The sequence below is a fragment of the Pipistrellus hanaki genome (assembly GCF_964339955.1).
Source record: "Pipistrellus hanaki genome assembly, chromosome: 11".
Classification (NCBI taxonomy): Eukaryota; Metazoa; Chordata; class Mammalia; order Chiroptera; family Vespertilionidae; genus Pipistrellus; species Pipistrellus hanaki.
The window spans coordinates 39,891,515-39,914,752 of NC_140513.1; the positions used below are offsets into that span (position 1 = coordinate 39,891,515).

Genomic DNA, 23,238 nt, shown 5'->3' on the forward strand with positions numbered 1-23,238 from the left:
AATAAATTTGTAAAAGATTCATTTTCTCTTTACTCTTAAACTGGATTGTCAGCATCCTTGAACAGTGCCAAATTGTCTTTAGAATGTCAGGCTCCTACTTTCAGAGTGAAAAACCTTAAAAATATTCAATTCCAATCCCATTGTATGGAAAGGACATGATAGTTAGAATTTGGTGAGGCAAAGTCATCATCCCTAAAAAAAAAAAAAAAAAAAAAAAAAAAAAAAAAAAGTTAAAGAAGAAAAGTATAACTGTACATATATTTTAAATCAAATTTTAAAACTTCTGTAATGAAAAATTCTGGGAACAGATTTTAGGGATGAGCATTGCAGATCTGCACCAATTAGGAACAAAGTAGTTCTGTTATTCATATCCTTCCAGTTCTTTAATTAAAGGAATCCATAAACCTTCCAAAATCTCAACATTGTGAGCTTTGAGAGCATGCAACATCCTGCAATGTGACAGCCACCAATCAATCAGTCTAGTCTGTCACTCAGGCACACATGTTGTTTTTTTCCAGAATGTCTGCCTATCTGTGCATTTGTTATGCAAAACACAGGTTGCAATGCAAATTCAGGTGCTTTTACATCTAGCCTGGGCAAAACCCTATTTCCTCAGCTGTAAAAATATGAAGGCAGAAAGGGTTTATATATGTATGCAAAGCAGAAAGCAAGCTGGGTACCATAATGCTTTTTATTGTCAAAGCCAGATTTTTGTCTCTCTCTCAAGAATTCTTTTAAGTCAATAATAACCCTGGAATGTAGTAAAAAGAAAAGTCAATGATGTCAAAGCAGCTGGTATAATATCCTGAAGCTGTGATCAAAGAAATCTGTTCCTGAAATAAAAGCATATTCTCCAAGCTCTCAGGGCCAATGATGCATCAAGGAATGCTCTAGTCTCACACAGTTTCTGTAAATTCGGAGACTTAATGTAGATGTTCTAATGAAGAATAATAGACACTGCTGTCCTCTCTTCATGGCTGAAGGTCATAAAGAGCAGCTGGTCCTACTATTCTGCATTCTCTGCCACACTCCTTCATACTGGCACTGTTACTTGTCCTGCTGCTAGAAGGAGCTGAAATGGCTGCATGGTGGTGAAGATTCCATGCTCTGGGGCTAGTTGGCTGGATTTGGCTCATTTCCCCCACCTTGTCCTTGAGCAAAGTATATAACCTCTTTTGGTCTCAGTACTCATCAGGGCAATAGAGAGAATAGAGACACCTATCTCACAAAGTTAGTGTGAAGACTGGATGAATCCACACCAAGTCTTAGGACAGTCACTGGCACAGAGAAAGCACCCAATAAATGTGAGCTGTTCTGGTCCTGCTCCTCCTCCACCTGTAGAATCAACCATGGCTGACACTCCTAGAATCTCCATGAGCCTCAGCTGTGTCTTGCCTTCCTTGGTTCTTTGCCTACTTGTCTTTCCCACTTTTTCCTTCTGTGGCCTCAAGAAGGTTCACCAGAGTTCTCTCTTCAACTCTTTTCTTTTTCTGCTATTCAGTACTGATATTCACTTTTTTTGTTGGAAAAAAAATCTGAGTGTCTTATCTGTGCCCAGTACCATGAAAGTTGTTGGATCTTAGGGGTAAGCAAAACAGATAACTATACCATTCTCAAAATTACACAAGCCTGAGTTACATATTGGAATAAAGCCTGGGAGGAAAAAAATCAGGGTGCTGTGAAGAAACCCCACACCAGGGGCTCTTGCTTTTGACTGGGGTCTATTTCAATAGTGCAGGTGAGAGGATATGACACTTGAATGAAGGGGCAGCAGGAAATTCAATGGAGAAGTGGATAGATTTGAGAGTATTTAGAGGGATATTTCAACTATTATGTCTTTTTGACAATTCCTAAAATGTCATATTTATTATGAACACACTCCTAATTCTAGTCCTATATATTTCTTTTACAAAATATATATTTATTGATTTTAGAGAGGAAGGGAGATGGAGAGAGAGATAGAAACATCAATGATGAGAGAGAATCATTGATTGGCTGCTTCCTACATGCTCTCACACTGGAGATTGAGCCTTCAGCAGGGCATGTGCTCTGAGTGGGAATAAAACCACGGTTCATAGGTCGACACTCAACCACTGAGCCACACTGACCAGGTCCATTCCTGTATATTTCTGATGACCTCTGGAAACTTCCATACACTGTCTTGCTGCAACTCTACACTCTTATTTTCCCCAAAGCAGTTCTTTTCCTTCACTTCTCTCTTTAATTTGAAACCATTCTAATGTGGATTTGACTCCACATCTCCTTTTCCTTTCATTAAATTGCCCAATCCTTCAGCTTCTATCATTAAAATGTTCCTCCTCATTAATGATTTCAACTCCCTATTTTCTCCTTTCTGATCCAGTCCTGACACCCTGGCTTGACCAGGTCCCAACACACCCCTACTCAAAGCTTTTACTCCCTCCTCACTGCTTGGTGCCAATGCCTCAATTTGACACTGAAGGTCCTCTCTCCTATGGCTCCAGACAACTTCTGTTTATTTAATACCTGCCTAGAGTCACTCTGCAGGCGAGTCAAACTGGAATCCCTTAATTACCCCTAAATGTGCCCTGAAGATGGAAGCCCTGATGTTTTTGCTCATGTTGTTGCCTCTGGAAGATTGTTACTATATTTAAAAAATTTTACTGGGTCTTCAAAGCCTATCTTGACACTTAACTCCATGAAAATTAGACTCATGATCTCAACAGAATGTTGGGAACATGTCTTCCCTCTGAAGACCCAAGTACATTACCAGTGCTCCTCTGTGGAATACAATTTGACCTCAGATTGTAACTGTATTTTTCCAATCATGCACACAAGACTGCTCCTCTCACTAAAGGTTGCTTTACTTTGTGCTCCTTGCTGTGCACTGAGAACACAGTAAAAATGTACATCTGTTACACTGCTTTTCCTGTGAACAAGTAAATACCAAAGTATTCAGCAGGAAGAATGTACAGCACTGCATCTATGTCTTAAATATGAGGATCTGACCTCCTGCATCATGATGATGTGATTACTGTGATTATGTGCTCTACATTGTTAGAAAAATAAAGCTAATTGTCCACAGTGTTTTTAAACCTACCAATAACAGAGGATATTTATACACACCGTGTCAAGGGCAAAAATCAAGCTATGATTTACAGAGGCTCTTTTAATTTACTGTTTTATAGGCACACTAAATGGAAGATAAAAGGCAAGCTTATTTTGCTACAAAGGAGGCTGAGCTCAGAGTCTGTAAAAATATTGCTTTCTTTTTAGGAAGCCTTCGCAAGGAGTGTGCGTCACGGGCTGGGTCAACAGCAAAGACCTTTAACCGAGGTTAGAGGGTGCTTGGTGCTGGCCCTAAGGAGGCTCTGTTCTGCAACACATCTCAGGGCCTCCTTGGTTTTCTGTTTCTTGGCATTTTCCAATATGTAAGGAATGCAAAGTTAAGTTGGCATGAAACTGAGAAAGGATAACCATCAAATAAGTTTATAAGAACTTCAAAAAACAGCCACATTTAAAAATTGGTACCCAGCACCCAAAGATAGTCAGTGACAAAGACAATGCAACTTAAGTAATCATCTGTAAGTGATGCTTCGTGTAAGATGGAGAAGGATAGTGATACTAGGACAGTAAGAGATGCTTTATTAATTGGATTGCAGGCAAGCAAGGTTTCTATCAAAGGCATGCAGCAACTTTCCATATCACAGTGGTTCTTAAGGAAATTAATTCAGCAATAAATATTGCATTGAGTACCTACTATGTGCCAGGCACCCTCTTGCTTAGAAATCATTTGAGCATTCTAGCTAATGTATGATAAAATGAAAACTTCACCTTTTTATAACCCTAATGAGTAAATGAATCTAAAATCACAGGAAGAAAGGCATTCTGACGTTATGCGCCTCCTGACAGGAAGAGACAAAACCAAATAAAAGTCATCAAACCTAAATTTGATCAATCATCTAGCTCCAACAACCATTCTACAGGAAAAACAGGAGAGAGGAACATGTTAAAAGAAACCATGGGGAGGTAATTAGCAAAATACAGACTATGGGATAAACAAACCAATTTCTACAACTTATACTCTCACAATGAAAAAAATAAGTTATGGATGGATGGGAGGGGCTTAACAAGTAGGCCCTATTTAAATCCTAAGCCAAAGGGAAGAAGTCATTTCTCAAAGAATTGGAAATTTGAACAATGACTATGTATATGATAATTAATAATAATTAGTAATTTTGTAAAGGTATAATGAGATTGTGGTTACTTTTTTTAAGGAATCCTTATTTTCTAGGAATTCTTACTAAAAAATATTTGGGTAAAATAATGTGATACCTGAGATTGCTTCAAATCCTATGGGGAGGAGGACAGTGGGATAAAACAAAATTGGCCATGAGTTGAAAATTGTTGAAGCTGGGTACAGTGTACATGGGGGTTCATGGTAATGTCCTGTCCACTTTTGTATATATTTGACCTTTTCAAAAATAAAATTGAATACACTGTTTTGAAATGCTTAAATAAAATGCATTTATACTTGTATACTGATTTACTGTTAACTTACCACTGTCTCTTCTGCTGATTTGGTAGAGATGATACAGATAAAAATAAAAATAATTTAGGATCTTAGCTGAAGTGGTTAAAGCAGAAAACTTGCTCTGATCTATACTGATTTCACCTGATCATTCTCCAATAGACGCTCTAAAGAATAACCAAGTTAACAAGTGTGGAGCTGACAGGAGGATGTATCAAGGGCTCTGAGTATTTTTCCAATTGGCCTACCGTCCAGTCCCTGGATCAAGAATGAGTGATTGGCAAAACGTATGTGTTAATTCAACAGTAGAAGACAATTCAAAATAGCATCCTCAAGAATTTATGCAAATGACAGCCCTGGACACATTGGTTCAGGGAGACATAAATCCAAGGGCCTGCCATTCCTCCCAAAGTATGCCCCCTTGGAGTAGGACTTTAGAATTCCTTGCACTGGAAGTCGAGTTAATGCTGAATGCTGCTTTTAAAACTCAATTTCCTCAAGAAAGTGCAGAGTGTTCTTTGCTAATATAATGAAGAGAAAAAACAGGCTGTGACAAACCATACAATTTTAGCTGGTAAAGCAGACTGAAATAAATATTCAATCCTTAGCTTAGTTATGGCAATATTGTGTTTTTTCACTGTGTCTAATGTAGTGATTTTGAATATTGGGCTGTGCTGGGTTGATCTGTACCAAAAATTGATTTTTCTCATTTAAAAAGCTTGAAGTAATAGAGGTATACCTTATAGGAATTAGAAATAGCCATTATGATAATTTCAAAAGGTTATATATGAGTAGGTATATATATATAAATTTTTATCAGCTTCTATATTGGATGAGTTTTGGATTTTTCTCTATAGACACTTTGTTTCTACTAAAGTTGTCTTAATAAATTATTTTGTAAACACATTTAAAAGTAATATTTTATATTAAAATTGCCAAGATTTTCACATTACATGATATATCTTCTTAGTTGGCTTCATCATGAATGATGTGTGGCTTAATAGCTGAGAGTATAGGGGCTGGCCAGCTTCCCAGTGAGACTAAGAGGCCATACTCAGTTCAAGTTTCCACATCTCCTTTCAATGTCTGAGATGAAATTCCTGATTTCTTATCACTGTCCTTTAGAGTCCACCCCCTCGGAAGAACTGCCTCTCTGGGTAAATATCCCTCCTCCCCTCTCTACTTTGCCCTAATGGACAAAGAAAAAGAAGAGAGTGGGAGAATCTGTCCAGGATAAATAAGACTTTGATGTTTGAACGTAGACTTTAAAGTCTAAGCTTCTGAAAGGCAAGGACCATATCCTACTCATTTTTATTTATTTATTTATTTTTTTTGTACCTGCCATGGACTTAGCATAGAGCCTTTGCACAGGAAGAATTGAAAACTATTTGTTGAATGACAGAATTAATTCAGTAGGCAGTTAAGGCAGGATTTGTCAAATAAGATTCCTCTGGTGGTTGAAGCCAGAGAAGACCAGCCAATCTATGCTGAGGTCATTAAAGGGTCCCCAGGGCAGGACAAATCTTAGGTCAGGGAAAGTCATCACTGCTGTTGAACAACTTACAATTTAAGAAGAACAGTAAGTATCTATCTGTGAGTGGGAGTTTTAAACAGAGATGGAAAACCTGGGTTGTGCAAGGTATCACTAGAAATGAATTCTTTGGGGCCTTGAGGTATTATAATTCACTTTTAAGATAGTAACATATATTTGGTCAAAATTAAAGTATAAGAGGTTGGCTCAATGCCACATCCCACATGTTACAAGGGTGATGATTATAGGTGAAAATAAAGTATCCTAAGTGGAGGAGTAGGGCTCTTGTCTCTGGTGTTGTCAACATGTGATCGAGATCCTACATTTCCAATTGTGTTTGCCTAAAAATATGGAGCAATAAAACAGAGATAACTTACAGAAGCCCTAAGAGGGAGTTCAACTTTGAATAAGGACACTGTAAAGTAAGAGGTAACTGTTTACATCAGAAAATACTAAAATATTATGTCTAGTAAGTTTAAGTTTGGGAAGTAGATTTCAGTGAGCAAGATTAGTGAACCATTTTTAAAAATCTATTTTCTCTGCGTATCTGAGGGCAGAGGAGGTAAATCTGCAACCTGGAATAACTGATTTCTCTGTACTTTGAAAATGAGGTGGCTGACATTTCCCTCCTCAAATTACTAATAATCTAGAAAAAAGTTGGGTACCTCTTTCTGAAAGGGCAGTATCACAGGATGGCAGACCTCCACCCCGCAAAGAATGTCCATTGTGACCTGAACTCAGATTTCCAAGGGCTGGTGAAAAGGAGGAAAATGTTGAATTGGAACCTAGAAGAGTTTGTCTTTGGAACACCTGGGGCTGGCTGCATGTGGGCGAGGCGTACAAGTGAGTTCTTCCTGGAGAAATGAAGTTAATGAGATGCGGACTCCAGCCAGGCTCACGTTGAAGCTGGATGTTTAAATAAACATCCCTGATATCTATGAACGACTGATAAGTCCAGTGGACTATGTATCTTTTAAACATGTTTTTTTTCTGAAGCATACATGTGGAAAAGTACACAGATGTGCTTTTTTCTAATGAAAAGTCAAAATTTAATGTGGAAATTCATTAATAACAGATTGTCATTTCACTCTTCTAGGGAGGCACAAATTCTCTCCTGGAGATTTTCCATCTCACTATATGGAAGTGCAAAATTTCTAAGGGCAAAGGTGAGAAGAGTTATACTTGCTGGGTCAAAATGCCAAACTTAGAAATGTCTTAGAAGAAAGAACATTGGTAACACCAAAGGGACATTCCCTTGCAGAGGCAGGGGGTATATACCATTGTTGAATGCTACTGACCGGGATGAAGAGTCATATACATGAGTCAAAGCCTTTCAAAAGCCAGTATGTGCTGATCTTTGTTGGAAAGAACTAGAACCAGTGTGTGGCCAAGGAATTACCTTGCCTTTCCCAAGGAAGTGGAGCAGGTGCCATTCCTACAACACCATGGATCCTCAGTAAATGTGCATTGGATGTTGAATCAATAAAATAAAGCCCTATAAAAACCAAACCCATTTCCCCCTTTAAAAGTGTCTCCAGTTGCCTAAATTAAAGATAAAATTGCATTGAAAAGGTCCACAACAAACTGAGTAACATATCAAAAGACACATTTCTGAATTGTTTTCTAAATTTTGTAACATTTTCCCAGACCCCAGAAATTCTCATATACTGTAACTCAGTCCCTCACCAGATTCTAGAAGTTTCTCCTCATCTGTGGAGCCTCCACTCTATTTTTTAAGTTGCCAGCTTTTGCCACTCTGTCCCCTTTGGCTGGAGTATTTATAACCCTGCTCTATTTCACATGGTCATCTGAGTGACTGACACTGACCACTGGATCCACACTGGCCAACTCAAGAAGCTTTCCAGACACACCTTCAAAGCCAGGTTGCTGCCATCACACCCCAATGGCCACTTCACCTTCCTGCTATCGCTCTCATCTCTGCTTTTCCAGGATTCCCGATAGGGAAGAGGATATGACTCCTGGGGACATTTCTTTACCTTTGCCACCTCCCCTCAGATACTTTGTGAGTCCTCCCATTTGACCTACATTGACCTGACCTCCAGACTTAGATAAAAAAAAAAAAAAAAGTCATCTCCAAAATGAAAGCCATAGTTTCTTTTAACACTGCTAGGAAACCCTGAAACACTAGCTATAGCATCACTTCTATTTCATAAGCAGAAAGACGTTAGCTAACATTTCTATTTCCACATCATAAGTTACTTAAAATGAATGCTAGCTTAGACACACCACTTTCAGGAAATATACTGAGTTCTGTAATCTCTAGGTACTATTTCTTTTAGGAAGAAAAAAACAAGTTTGCTTCTTAGGGTTGAGGAAGATTATTTTCAGACTCCCATTTCCATTCTTTCCTCGAATTTGTTGTAATGCTCCATATGGTTTGAAGTGAGGGTTTAAAAAACAACTAGTGGCTTGATAACCCTCCAGTTTCTGTAGATAATGAGTTTTCTCAATAGCCACTCCCACAGCATTCAATGGCACACCTTTAGCCCCTGGTCTCCCTTGCTACAAGATAGAAAGAAAAAAAACAAAAAAAAAACAACAAGATTTAAACACAATAAACTGCACTGTAACCATCACATTTCTCAGAAAGAAGTTTTGCTTTCAGGTTAACAGGATTTCATGTGCACACATGTTGGTAACAGTTGGCAAGTGTCAATGTGCTTGATTATGTTTTTCATTAAACGTTTAAAATTAAATGTTTGGATCGCTAGCTTTACTTCGTGTTACTTGGCACCATGTTCCTCTCGCCTGCCTTGCCTGAAGTAAGTTGCAAGATTTCGTTAACTCATTGCCCTATGGCTGAACTGAGCCTTGGAAATGTGTTCTTACATGAAATCGTGTATTAAGTACTGTATTTTGCATATGTATTTTATGATGTGTTTTAAATGCTAAGCTATTTTGGTATCTATAAGTTATATATGAGAAGGAATCTTCCCTCCACCAAAAACGGGAACAGCTCATTTTGACATACTGAGAATTACTAGTTGGGCTCAAATGCAGATATCTCTTACTGAGTAGAAAGATGACCTGGACATCACAGGTACGAGTAGTATTTTGATTTTTGTAGCTACTCTGAAAGTCACTGGTCATCTTGTCCCTTCTGTTAATGCCAGCCAAGGCCCCTTTCCATCACCTCCCATGTGAGAGCTGAACTGCAGCAGCTGGCAAAGAGCCTGGACAAACATCAGCCCCTTGCCAGGACTGATGAGCAGCTGTGTTGTACAGACAGCCTTAAATGGGGACACCAGTCACCACCTAAATAAATAACTGAGCAGATGAAGAGGTCAACACAGTTGCAATTGACTAATTTACTGGCCATTAACAGACACTCGCCAAATGAGCAATATGAAGTTACTTCAACTGATTATCCACAAATTCACAACATTGATATGATGATTTACTCTGGTTCTACTTCAAATCAAATCATGAATAGGGTATTACCAAAATCTCCTCTTATGCTTGTCAATTAGGTAAAATTCACATGTTTGCTATTGTTATCTCTCATGCTTCACCAAAAGACTAACAACTGAGACAAACTGCTATCCTATTAAATGATATGAAGGGTAGGAAAATAAACTCCCACAGTTCCTAGTCTCCCAGGGAGCAGATTTTAATAAGCAAACAATAAACATGCACCCAAGTAATTACAATATAATGTAGAAATATCAATGGCCATAGAATAAAGTTAGATGAAGTGCTATGAGCCTTTAAAGTCTCATAAAAATGCTTATCATCAGGAACACACAGTGAAGTCCTGTACCTTAGGCCTCTCTTCCTTAAGAATCCCTAGCAATTGCATTATATCCCATAAACATATGATCAGCCATTAGACTTACCATAAGTGTAAGTTTTTCTGTTCCATTGACACTACTCTTCCTATATCCCCAAACTGCTTCTTTTACCTGGTCTACCTTTGACTTTGCTAGAGTATATACTCAAGTAATTTTTAAACAAGAGACTTAAATATAGCCCTATTAGAATGGTTAAAATAAAAATTGTAACCATAGAAGCAAATGCTGGTGAGGACGAAAAGAACCTAGATCATTCATACATAGCTGGTGGGAATGTCAGATGCTACAGCCACTCTGGAAAAGAGTGTGAGTTTCTTACACACCCAAACATGTTCTTACCATATGACACAGCAATTGCATTCAGCATTTATACCAGAGAAATGAAAATGTACGCTTATGCAAAAACCTGTATACAAATGTTCACAGCAATTTTATTTGTAACAGTAAAAAATTAGAGAAAACCCACATGTTCTTCAGGGAGTTAATGATTGAACTGTGGCATACCCATACCATGAAACATCACTCAGTAATAAAAAAGGGCAATCTATTGGTAAACACATAACTTGGTGGATCTCGAGGGTAGTGTGCTGAGTGAAAAAAGCCAATTTCAGAAGTTACATATGATCCCAGTTATATGGAATTCTTGAAATGATAAAATTATAGAGATGGAAAACAGAATAGTAGTTATAGAAGGGATTGGAGAGAGCTGTGGCTCTACATAAAAGGGTAGCATGATAGATTTTGGTGAAGGAACTGTCTCAGTTGACTATGGTAGTTACATAAATCTACATACGTATAAAACTATATACATATATACCCCGCCTCCCCCAACACACACAAATGAGTGCATGTGAAGCCAGTGAAATCTGAAAAAGTTCAGTGAATTGTACCACGCCAATTTCCTGGTTGTGATAACTGCCCTAAAGTCATACGAGATGTGATCCGTGGGGCAACTAGGTGAAGGACATATGAGAGCTCTATTTTTCCCTCCAACTGCATGTGAATCTACAATTATTTCAAAATAATTTTTTATAAAAGATAATTTACAGGTAGAAAAAAATTTAAAGACCTCGCATACATGACAATGTCTTCATTTCCATTCTTACAAGGAAATCTGGCTTGGTTAGGCCTGGACACCTATGTCCAAACTCATTTCCCCTCAGACTAGAGCAGGGAAGGCACAGGTCCATTGTTTCCAAAGAAATGCTGATTTATGATTCTTTCCAGCTTAAACTATCTTTGCTTCTATGAGTTGGTTTTACTTGTTAGCTCATAACTTTAATATTGCCTTATGTTCCTATTGCAACGGCATTAAAATAACTACTATTATAGATAGCAAAACTCATAACTTAAAACAAGTAGAAACAGATTATGAGATTATAGTGTTTCTAGAACATCATTTGAAAATCAGTGAATGTATCTATGCCTTTTTAAAATTTATCTTTGTTGTTGAAAATATTGCAGATGTTCTCCATACCTCTTCATTGTCCCTACATGTAAAGTCAATGATACATCTCTCCCCTTCTCATGTTTAGCTGAAAACTAAAAACATCCAATTCCTTACTGATAATGTAAGGAAGTGGATTAAATGTAAGCACTGTCATAGTAAGAGAGATGTCTTTTAGGTCTGAAGCACTTTTTCTTCTTTAACAATCACTGGGAAAGCAACCAATATATTGGGGGGGGGGGGGATAGAGAGAAAGAGAGGGAAGGAAGGAGAGAGAGAAGTGTGTGTCTAAATTAAATGCAAAAAAAATTAATGCTAAAAAAATTATAGCTGAGGGATAAGCTCTAGCCATAATGCTAAATTAAGTATTATAGAAGATAACCCACATTGCAACCCATACAAACATGCCTGAGAAGAATCTGAATTACAAATTAGAGCTTGCCATACTTAGAAAGATCCTAGTTTGCACATCATAAAGTCTCAGTATTTTTAAGATTGGTCTCATTAAATACTGAGAACCTATTAATATTTATGGTGACAGACATTTGTGTGAAAAAACTGGTTCAACACTATTTAAAAATTAATGACTTTACTGCTCAACAAAAATGATAATAAATGTAAAATAAGTCATTTAGGTCATTAATTATCAAGACTTTGCCTGATAGACTCCCACTTGAAGGAATAAGAAATATTTGGATAATAAATGCAAGTTCTCACTAATATTCTTTGTCAATGTTATTTCCCCAGAAATGTCAATAAATATTTCAGGATATAACAATTTATTAAGTTAATCAAATAATAGACTCTTCAGATTTTCATAAATAAGTTATGTCAGAGAAGAAATAATTAAAGAAAATTAAAATGACTATGAAAATAGTTTCTAGATGTTTTTCTAAAAATAATACATACATTTCCAAATAAAAGAGTTTTTAAAAATCATTTTTAAATTAATTGCATGTCTACAATAACAATTCCTACAGTGCAGAGAGGTAAAGGAATGAGCTTTGGAAAATGGTCCAGCAGGAGACCAAAAATTGTGCGGAATGTGAATGTGTCTAGCAGATCAGAAAGGCTAGAGAATAGGAAGTGCTCCCAGAAGGGGAAGAGAAGACTGACAAAGGACGCTAAAGGAGCATCTGGAGATGGCAGGGTGCACCTTAATGTTCTAAGTTAGGAAGCATGGGCTTTGGCCCAAAGGCAGTGGGGAATCTCAGCTAGAGGGCCTTAAGGAGCTGGTGATCTGATCAGAGGACCTTTTTGGTAGCAGCATTGTGTTGGAAGGCAATGATACTGAAAACTAGTCAAGAGGCTACTGCAAACTCAAGAGATGAATTATCAGGGTCTTAATAAAGGCTGTACATGTAAAGAGAAGGGGAGGATCCAAGAGTTATTTAGGATGCAGACTGAATAGGACATGGTCATTTGCTGAGTCTGGAGAAAGAATAAGAGAAGAGACAGAAGGAAGGAAGGAAAGAAAGAAGGTAGGGAGGGAGGAAGGAAAAAAAAAGGAGGAAAGGAGGGATAGAGGGAGGGAGGGAGGAAGGAAGAAGGAAGGTACTGATCTGGGCAGCTGGGTGCATAATGACCATGCTCCCTGGGCCAGGGAAGAGGGGAAGAAAAGCAGGCTTTGGGGAAGATGACAGGCTACATAGGAAGAGCAGTTTTCAAACAGGATGCACCTCTCAGCTACTTCGTTACATGGCGACCATAGGGAATGGCTTGAATAAATTCTACTTCCTGTTCTTGATAGCAAGTGACCTGTGATGTCCTGGCAGTACACTCTGCTGTCATGACTCTTACCCTGGGCCAAGTTCACTTACGGGTGTGTAAAGTTGAGTTCAGTTTTCTAAAAGAGTTCTGAGTGGCCAGTATACTATGTGGAGGAGTTGGTCATAGATGGACAAGGGCCGAAGGCTGAACTGGGGAAGCTAGGGGAAGGGACCAAGGCTGGGTGGGGGAAGATGGCATTTGTCAAAGGGTTAGGAGGCTCATCATATCTGTCTGGGAAGAACAGAAAAGCTGGGGCCCAAAGGTCTGGGATGCGTGGATTTGCCACTTCTAAGCTTAAGAGGACCCTGGGACCACCAGCAAGGGGCTTTTGACATTACCTGGCTCCTGACCGCATTTCTCTCCTTCCTCACACGCTCTCCCTCACTGTTAACCACTGCGGCACCAGACAACCCCAGTTCATAGAATGCGTTGTGCTATTTCATGCTTCACATTGTTTTATCTTCCTAGAAATAAACTTCTTCTGCTTAGCCTACCTGGACAACACTTCTCATCCTCCAAAACCAAGCTATGACCTCACCTACCCTGATCCTCACAATACCTTAGCAGTGTTTCCCAAACTTTTGACATATGTGTACCCCTTCTATAATTTTTGTAATGCTGAGTACCCCTCGTACTCATGAGAACATAGAATTAGGTGCAGCTAAGCACGGTGCAGTGCATATCCCCACCAAACTCCGGTGCAACGCGTACCCCCACCAAACTCTTCCCGTACCCCTGGGGGTACGCGTACCACACTTTTTAAAAAGTATATATATTTTATTGATTTTACACAGAGAGGAATTGAGAGGGACAGAGAGTTAGAAATGTCGATGAGAGAGAAACATCGACCAGCTGCCTCTTGCACACCCCCTACCGGGGATGTGCCCACAACCAAGGTACATGCCCTTGACTGGAATCGAACCCAGGAGCTTTCAGTCCGCAGGCTGACACTCTATCCACTGAGCCAAACCGGTCCCAGCGCATACCACACTTTGGGAAACACTACCTTAGAGTATAATCATTGCACATAATATACTGTATATCAGTTTATAAAAAATAGAGGCATTCACCTCACGGTGGCACCTGGTAGGTCTGAAACGTGAGTGAAAGGATGTGTTCTAATATGGGTCTAGCACTCCTTTCTCTGCTGGGCTGCTGACACCATAATATAGTCCCTTGATTGATTTGTTTCTAAGGGCTCAGCAGGACCACCTCACTTAGGGGAATATTTACAGCAGTGATCCCCACTATTGGGTGCCAGCATGGGCCCTGGGGAGACCTTCCAGCCTCCCTGATCTCCACAGAACCTCGGCCAGCACTAACGTTCAGTTCTGAAAAAAGAGAGAGATGTGAGGATGAGAGGTACTCTTGGTAATGCCAACCACAGATCCCACACCAGTAGCTGGCCCTTCAGAGGATGACCTGAAGAGAGAGGGATGACTGCTCTCTGGCTCTGGGATGGATGTCTCTCTCTCTCTCTCCCTTTCTCCTTCCCTCCCTCTCTCCCTCCCTCCCCTTCTTTCTCTCCCCCCCTCTCTGTATGTATGCATGCATGTATGTATCTATCCCCTGTATGTATGTATGTACCGTATTTTTCGGACCATAAGACGCCCTTTTTTTACCCCAGAAGTGGGGGGAAAAAGTCCCTGCGTCTTATGGTCCAAATATAGCCTACACATATACTGTAAAAAAAAAAGTTTTTTTACTTGCCCGGCTCTGGGTGGTCTCTGTGTGCTTGCCCGGCTCTAAAATGGTTCTAAATGCTGATGTTTACTTTACAGGGTTGATTACATGTGTTTATGACTGTGATGTTGGGTTTTAATGCACATAAAATATTTTAGGACACTATTTGTTTCAGAATCTTTTTTTCTTCATTTCCCTTCTCTAAAAACTGGTGCATCTTATGGTCCGGTGCGTCTTATGGTCCGAAAAATACGGTATGTATGGAAACATTGAGCTCCAAGGAATTTCTGAATTGTGTGTGGATGGGCATTTTTCTGGGGAGACAGTTCACACCATTAATCAGTTTTGCAAAGAGGTCCATGACTATTACATACTAAGACCTACCATTCCAGAAACGTGCCTTTCTTGAGGCCCTTCTGCTCAGAGAACCAACTGCTGACTTGAGATCACAGAGCCTTGGTCTTAGTCAAGGCAGATCATGGAAGGGACTCAGGTTCCTCCCCTCCCAACACCCCCACACACACTGCAGCACTTACACGCTTCCATAAACCCCAGAAAAGCCATTCTAAAGATAAACATTGTGTGCCATTGAAGGAAGGTCCATGGTTCTCCTACGAGATCAAGTGCAATGAGAGAGAAGAGTGAGCCTCACAGTACCGCTACACTGGCCTTTCTGTTCCTTAGAGCAACAAATATTCCACACGGCAAATCTCCTGGGCCTCACTCCTGATGAAAAGTCATGTTGATCCTGTTCTATCAGTCCTGGCCTCAGGAACCGTAAATAAACAGACAAATCCTGTGCCATGGCTCTTTTACATTTGACCTTTCCTTTTTCTGGCATAGAAGCCCGTGGTTTTAAGACAGCAGGAAAAGGTTTCCATATTAAACAGGCAAGAGGCATGCTCGCACGAGCGCTCACACACAGGCACTAATAGAAAGCAAGTCTAAAACTGGAGAGGCTTATACTAAACTCCGGGGAATTGAGAGTCACTTTTCACCCACATCCTGTAAGGGCAGAAAAAGCACAGGAAAAGGTTTCTATTAAAATGTATGTTTTTTTTTCTTTTTTAAGGAAAAACATAAATCATTCATATTCATCCAGATATCTGAATAGCTCAGCTGGACATTTTCCCCCTTTGGTTCCCACTGTTTTTCCCTCGCTCACTTCTGAAAGGATAATTAAAAAAAAAAAAAAAAAAATCCTTACGGTGAATCTTTTACATTTCAATTGTTAACAGCACATGCTTTGTACCCAAGTAGGTGTGAGCTCTGCCACTGACTTGCCAAGTTGCTGGGCAGGTTTCTTAACTTCTTTGAGAACCTCACTGTTCATGGATTCAATGGGAGTGTGAATAGTACTGATTTCCAATAGTTATGGAGAGAATGAAATAAAATGGAGCATTAAAAACATCTTAGACTAGCCCGACACATTCTGAACATTCACTAGATGGTAGTTAAAAAAAAAAAAAAAAAAAAAAAAAAAAGAAGCTAGGGAATAATATCTCTATCAATGAAACAATTCCATAGACATACCTTGTGCGTTATCAGACAGGTTGAATGTGTAGACAGAAAAGTCAGACATGGTAGGACTGTTTTCTCAGTGAGCATTTCCCACCTTACATACTACCTGGGGTGGTTAGAATGCCTTCCTGAGCTTCAGGTGAGCTTGAGTCTGGCCGAGAAGGGTCCTCCCTCCCTGGCAACACTGCGGGTCATCTGCCCAGGTCCACAGAGGGCCCAGAAAGCCACAGCCTGGAGGGCATCCTTTTTCCCTGTGACCAGGCCCTGCGAGTCCCACTTGCTCTTCCAGAAAGCCCTGGTCAGACCCCAACCAACACACCTCCTGGCTGTCTTCACTATGGTGACTCTCCTAGGTTCATCTGAGCCAGGGAATGATATTCCTAAGAATGTGTTAATGAATTGATCATCATCCTTCAGAGCCCCTCAGAACTGCATTTCCATTCTTTGTCTTCAAAAGGACGTGTCTGTACTGTCTGTAAACTCACCTTGTCAACAAAATCTTCCCTGGGCTTTGGCCTTACACTTTTTTTTTTTTAAGTATTGAACGCTGGGGACTCGGACTATAATTCCTCCTTCCTTTTGACAGTCAACCTCTGGCTAAGTTTGCGTAAAATGGTGTTTACTCTGTTAGGCCTCATTCCCGATCGCCTCTTATTCAGATCACGTACAACACGTTCAGCAAATGGGCTCACCACATGGTCCACACCCACATCCACACTTGATTTCCAGGACCCCACTTAGCAATGCCACCACACACCTCTGCTCTAGGCTTCTCTTGCCTGTTGGAATCTTGCTTCTTCCAAGATTCCTACATGGCTTAATCACTGCTTTAACCCTAAATTTCTTTAGCTTCTGGTTTAGCTACTGTCCCTACAGTGGAGGATGCTAAAGAAAAACAAATCTTTTTTCATTTTATAAAAGAAAAGCTGACTTAGCTTATTAGTAACATCAACAGAAGCTCTAGACAATTCCCTCATCACCCACACATTCCTCTGACGCCAGGAAAGCATGAGTCGGCACCAGGATTGGGACCAATGGGGTTCTACGTATCCGCTTGGCACATTTCTTTCAATTTCTTACATCACCCCAGGCAACTTTTCAAAGGAAATCCAAAGCGTTTCCTTACCCGACAGTCTCTCTGAAGAGTTTTCATGAGCGCATTGTATGTCTCCATATCAAAATACAACCCTTCGTGCATGTCTTGTAGGAAATCTAAGTCCTTGAAGGTGGGGTTGGACTTTTCTCTCTCTTTTCGGGATGCCCTTCGCTTGTAGGTTGAGCCTTTCAAGTCGTATGTAAAGTGCATTCTCATGGCGCGCGGCAAGACATTGTTCATCACCACGATTCTGATGTTAATGCCCCCTGATTGCATGCAATACAGTCCATAAAATTTTGGCAAAAGAGTCCTTGGATTCTGGTTTAAATTCTAAATAAAGAAAAAGAAAACAAATGATTAATATGTCCTATTTTTACCAAAGAAGCTCCACTAAAGATGTGTTTCCACCTATCTTAAAAAAATAGAACACGGTTATCTTTACTAATGGCCATTGCTAAAAGTTTGCTGTCCCTAATCTAATTCTTCAATCGGCTTATTTCAATAGCAACTTTATCATTTTAAACCCAAGACACTAAAAGTAGCTGAATTAAAAATGGATAGAAAGTCCCAAGTTAGCTCCAAGTGAAAAATGGGCAAAGAATTGATTAGTGCTGTGGATGGCTATTCTCTACAGTAGCCAAAGACAAAATTAATTGCTTGGGAATAAGGGATGAACCTTTTAAATTTTAATAGCTCCGGAAAAACTGTCTTCCGAAATGGCCATCCAATTCACAGGCACACTCTGTAAGATTACACATTTTTCATCACTCTTATCAGTGCTGAGTATCAAACTTTAAAATCTTTGTAAACATGATTGGTGAAAAATGAAAACTTTAAAAAATAATTTGGACACCACTGACTAGAGAAATGTAATATTTCTGATTTATTTTTAGGTACCTCAAAGGTAATTTTCTGCTAACATCCATCCCCTTGCTCATTTATCTCTAATTTTTTGTCCTTGTTGCAGTCCTTGATATGGCCTAGATATCCATCATTTTCCTATTCTCTAGGAAGTACATATTTTGTCCCAGTCTTTTTAAAATATAAAAACAAAGAATACAGGCTTGTTTTTGTTCTACTTGAAAAGTAGGTGAGAAAAGAAAGGCATATCTATAATGAAAAGTCTCTACTGTGCCTGAACCTTCCCTAATTCCCAACTTTTGAGGGAACTAATATTCCCATTTTCTTTGTATTATTCCAGAAATATTCTATGATCTTAATTTGCGCTGTTTTTTTTCATTATACTGATGTTTTGTTTTTTAATGTAGTAACATTTCTGAACCCATTTCTTGGGCTTTTTTGGCTGCTTATTTAACAAAGCATTTTATACCCCAAGGTTATAAATGCCTTTTCTTCCAGATTTTAATAATTTTGTTTATTACATTATGTTTTTACACCATATGAAATTTGTATGTGTGTGAAAGATCTAAAACAGGAACTTAATTTTTTTCTTCAATGCATAGCCATTTATTAAAGGGTCTATCCTTTTCCAATTGAGTTTAAGTGCCTCCTATATCATACAATTAAGCTATCAAAACACATTTCTGGACACTTTATTTGGATCTACTTGTCTACCACAACTATAATTTTAGTATGGCTTTAAAGATTTTTTTTATATATTTAGAGCAGGCCCACCCTTCTTTTCTCCAAAATGTTTTGTCCATTCTTACAACTTTTCCCTTCCACTGTTTAATATTTTTTTTTTTTGGTGCTCTTAAAATACTGGTTTTCACTTGCAAATGAATCAGCTTTGTCAAGTTATAGGAAAAAATTATATTGAAATTACACTGGATTATATGTTTATTTGGGGGTTACTAAAATCACTACAACACTGAGTTCAGAAATGATGTATATGTCTTTATATTTCATATCATTTTCATGTCCTTAAATAAAAATTTTTAACTTTCCATTATATTAGTCTTGTACATTTCTTTTCATAAACTTAAGTATTTTAGAATCTTTATTACAAAATTTTGCAGGAATTATTGGTCCTATGTTATAATTACTTTAACTTGCTTTCCCAATCAGAATTATAGTATGTCTTCATTTACTTATCTTTATTTTTCTAATAATGTTCCTTATATTATCCTCATTATGAATGTAATCTTTCCCCCCCTTATATTCTCCAAGTCTATGTGATGTACATAAAGGAATACATGGATTTTTTTAAATGTGTCTTACTATATATGGTGTATTCTTACTACCCAGAAACTACCAGTTTATTTTCTTGAAATTTTGCTGATTTTCAATTTTATAATTTGTAACGAACAGAGTTTTCACTTTTTTTATATTTCTCTACCAAACATTTATTGCTAAGAATTCTAGCAAATATATCAGAAAGGACCATTGGTGAAGGACATCCTTTTCCTTTTCTGTCACATCCAGTGAAAGGGCTCTTGTTCTTCTCAATGAGATATGTGAATTCTTAGAGACTGATAAAGGTATAATATATGAGTATTCACTTAGTTATTACATTAAAGGACTTCCCTGCCCATTTTGAGAATTTTAATTAAGATGTTGAATTTCAAGTGCCTTAGTTTCTCTTCAATGTCTGTTTGGAAAACTTCATGATGTTCCCATGCTTTTCTTGTTAGTGGGATGAATTATATTGTTTGTTACACTAGCTTACATGACTTGGATAAAACCACTTGTTCAGCTAAATTTGAAATTTACTGAATGTTCATTAATTTCAATTTAATACCCATGCAAGAGACAAGTCTATCTAGAACTATAGAAGCTTAGAACTATAGACGTTTAAGATTTGCTCACTTAGAGGTTAGCCAGGACTGTGATGTTAGTTTGATTCCAATTTTATATTACTTTAAAATGTGTGTATGAGTACAATATAGCCAAAAGGACATATATCGACTTATAACACATATTAGTAATACGCATCTCTGGGAAAGGAATTATGGCTGGTTACATTATTTTTTCCTTTTCTGTATTTTTTTATATTCTCTAGCAGAAAGAAGAGAATTTGCTCAAAAAACAAAAGCTGTTTGTTCAGATCAAGACCTTTTAAAATCTGTGCACCCTGTCATTTAAGATTTGTATTTAGATGTTTGATCGCTCTATTTACATGTGTGGCGGATTTACAGCATTTAATGTAGTCTCTAGCAGACTTCGGAATTAAATAATCTTTTACACATAAATGAGCTGTGTGGCATCTCATCAATTCTGTTTTAAAACAAAGACGGCAGTTATCATCTCTCTTAGCAAGTGAGCAGCAGGACTGGGGGCTTGAAATCTAAACTGCTTCCTGTAGCCATTCCAACAACAGATCATTAATACAATAGCTGCCTTGAAGGTACCAATACATGAGAGGGATGAAGATGAAAAGGTTACTTAGGAAAAGTCTTTATTTTTGAAAAATTTAGGCTAAATGTCTCGTAAAATCACCTAGACTAGGTTACTGGTTGTTTGTCTCTAAAACATTACATGGAAGGTGGTTTTCCTGTCATTATACTTAACCTATGAAATTCTGAATGATAGTGATTATTCTGGAATACATGCCGGGACATAGTGCAGGGGTTAAAGACACAGCCCTCTGGAACCCTACCACCTGTATTCAAGTCCCACCTCTACAGCTCAGTCCCTGAATAGCCCCTGGCCACTTATTCCATTCATCTTTGTCTCAGTTACTCATCTACCAAATGGCAATGACTGAAGTGTCCAAGATTGCAGTGAGAATTAAAAGTGTTAGTACCAGAAAAGCACTTGTAGCTCTCCTTAACCCAGTTTAGCACTCAACGAATATTAACCACTCATGTTATTAGTATGTACTGGGAGCAAGGAGCTTTGCAATGAATGCATTGCTTCCTTTATCTTACATCCTGTATATTTTCTTTATCACAACCCACCACGTGAAATAGGTATTTCTCAGCTTTTAAAGATTGAAAGGATTAAGGCCCAGAGGTTACCTTGCTTCCTCGTGGTCACACAGTCAGTTAATGGCTGAGCTGGGATTTGAACCCAGGGCAGACCGAGTCGAAATCTATGCTCTGCTACTCAGTTCTATTTTGCTTTTCAAAATCTAGTCAACAAATGTCATAGTATAGTCTAACTGCAAAATAAAGTTCACCAGAGAGAAAGAAACATGCCAAAGAGTCACTGAAAAAACACACAGAAATACATTCTTGAAGAAAGTAATTAAATCTCAAGCAGAAGCTTTAATTATGTGCAGCTACTTACCATGTAATAGCCTGGCAGCAGCTTCTGAAGGAACTCTGCCTCTTTATGCTGAACTGTTTTGATAATAAATTCATCATCACTGGTCACAAAAAACAAGGACCCACTGGCTCCGGGGTTGGACAGCTCTATCAGCGGTTCATTGCAGAGGGAATACTGCGAGAGGAAGGAGGAAAACCACAGCGTTACGTCTATGGCCATTTGGAAACAGGCAGCACTCTCCACGAGCTTTAAAAAGAGGACCCCGGTACGCTCAGAAGGCTCTGTGTGAGATTTCAGAAACTTTAATTGATCCATTAATTTTAATAATACTTTGATGGGACACAGACATGCCCTTCCCACACCTGGCATTATGTGATAGAATCATAAATCATCGCACGTATTGGATGAGATAGCTCAAACAGTCATGTTGACCAAGGTGCTTTGTTTCTAACAAGTGCCCCCAAAATAACAACTAAAGGTCGGATCCACACTGTGCATCTGCCATTTGAACACTAATACCTGTTCTCTTCCTTCATGACTTATTCTCCCAAAGGATGTTATCCACTCATGGCTTCACCAAGGAAATGTCTCTAACATCTGTACCTCCAGCCCAGATCTCTCTCTAGGACTCCAGACCTGTACACCTAACTTTTTAATGGATTTTTTTTTTAAACTTAGTTATATCACAAACACTCCACATGCAACGAGTTCAAAATCCAATTCATCTCAGGATATGGTTAGTTCATATGGCGCCTTGGTGGGAATTAGAAAGAGGTGCCTCTTTCTCCTGGCAGATGTAGCATGGGGCCAGTTACAAGGTAGGATTCCAGGCTCCATACCCTCACCGAGGCCAGGTGTTCGTGCAGGTGCACACACTGCACATCCATGCACGGTCACTCTACATCTGCCTCCTGCCGCATCCTCCATCTTCTCCTTGCTCCCCGTCCATCACAGAGAATGAAAGCATCTTTGTTCCCCAACACTTGAGCATTATCCTCAATGCCTCACATTTCTTTGCCTTCCGTATCCAGACTATTGATTATACTAACCCCCTCATGGCATCTCTTTTGCCAATACCTTCAGCTCAATGATTTCATCACTTCATGTCTTGATTACCAAGGAAAGTTCCACCTCGTCTCAACTTTCTCAACTATCCACGCTCCAGCCCTCCAGTGTATTCTCCACCAGGAAACCAAGGATCTTTCTAAAATACAAACCCGAGCATATCCTTCCACATCTTCACAACCTTCAGTGGTTTCCACTGTCTACGTAGAAGATAATACCCAAGTTTTTAGAACAGATGCTTTAAGGCCATGAAAGGCCCAGCTCTGCCCTGCAATCTTTTCTCTCTTCACTTCCCTCTTTAAATTCCAGCTCTAGTCATAGAGGGCTGCTTCGCATTTTGTCAAATATGCTGCACCCTCTTAACTACTAGCCTTCTGCATTTTCCTCTACCAGAAACAACCTCCGACCTCCTTCACCTGGTTGACTACCACTCCATCATGAATTCATTCAACATTTAAAATGTCGATTGAACCCGTGTAATTTTCCAGGCACTCATGAAGCTTATATCCTAGGAAGAGGAGACAGACAGTGAACTAACAAGTGAATAAATTATACATCAGAGTGTGGTAAGTGCTATTGAGAAAAACGAAGCAAGAAAAGGGGGGGCAGAGATAGCCTGGGCCCTTATGGATA

At 39.0% G+C, this 23,238-nt stretch overlaps 1 protein-coding gene across 1 annotated transcript in view; it reads right to left on the minus strand.

Annotated features, from left to right (window-relative positions):
• The window catches only part of PIP5K1B (phosphatidylinositol-4-phosphate 5-kinase type 1 beta), a 280,318-nt gene that overhangs the window by 93,464 nt on the left and 163,616 nt on the right, over positions 1 to 23,238 (minus strand). The window contains exons 6-7 of the mRNA XM_084899520.1: positions 21,562 to 21,714; positions 17,401 to 17,700 (exon numbers count right to left, since the gene is read on the minus strand). Of these exons, the coding sequence (XP_084755646.1) occupies positions 17,401 to 17,700; positions 21,562 to 21,714 (453 nt within the window). The remainder of the gene's footprint in view (positions 1 to 17,400; positions 17,701 to 21,561; positions 21,715 to 23,238) is intronic.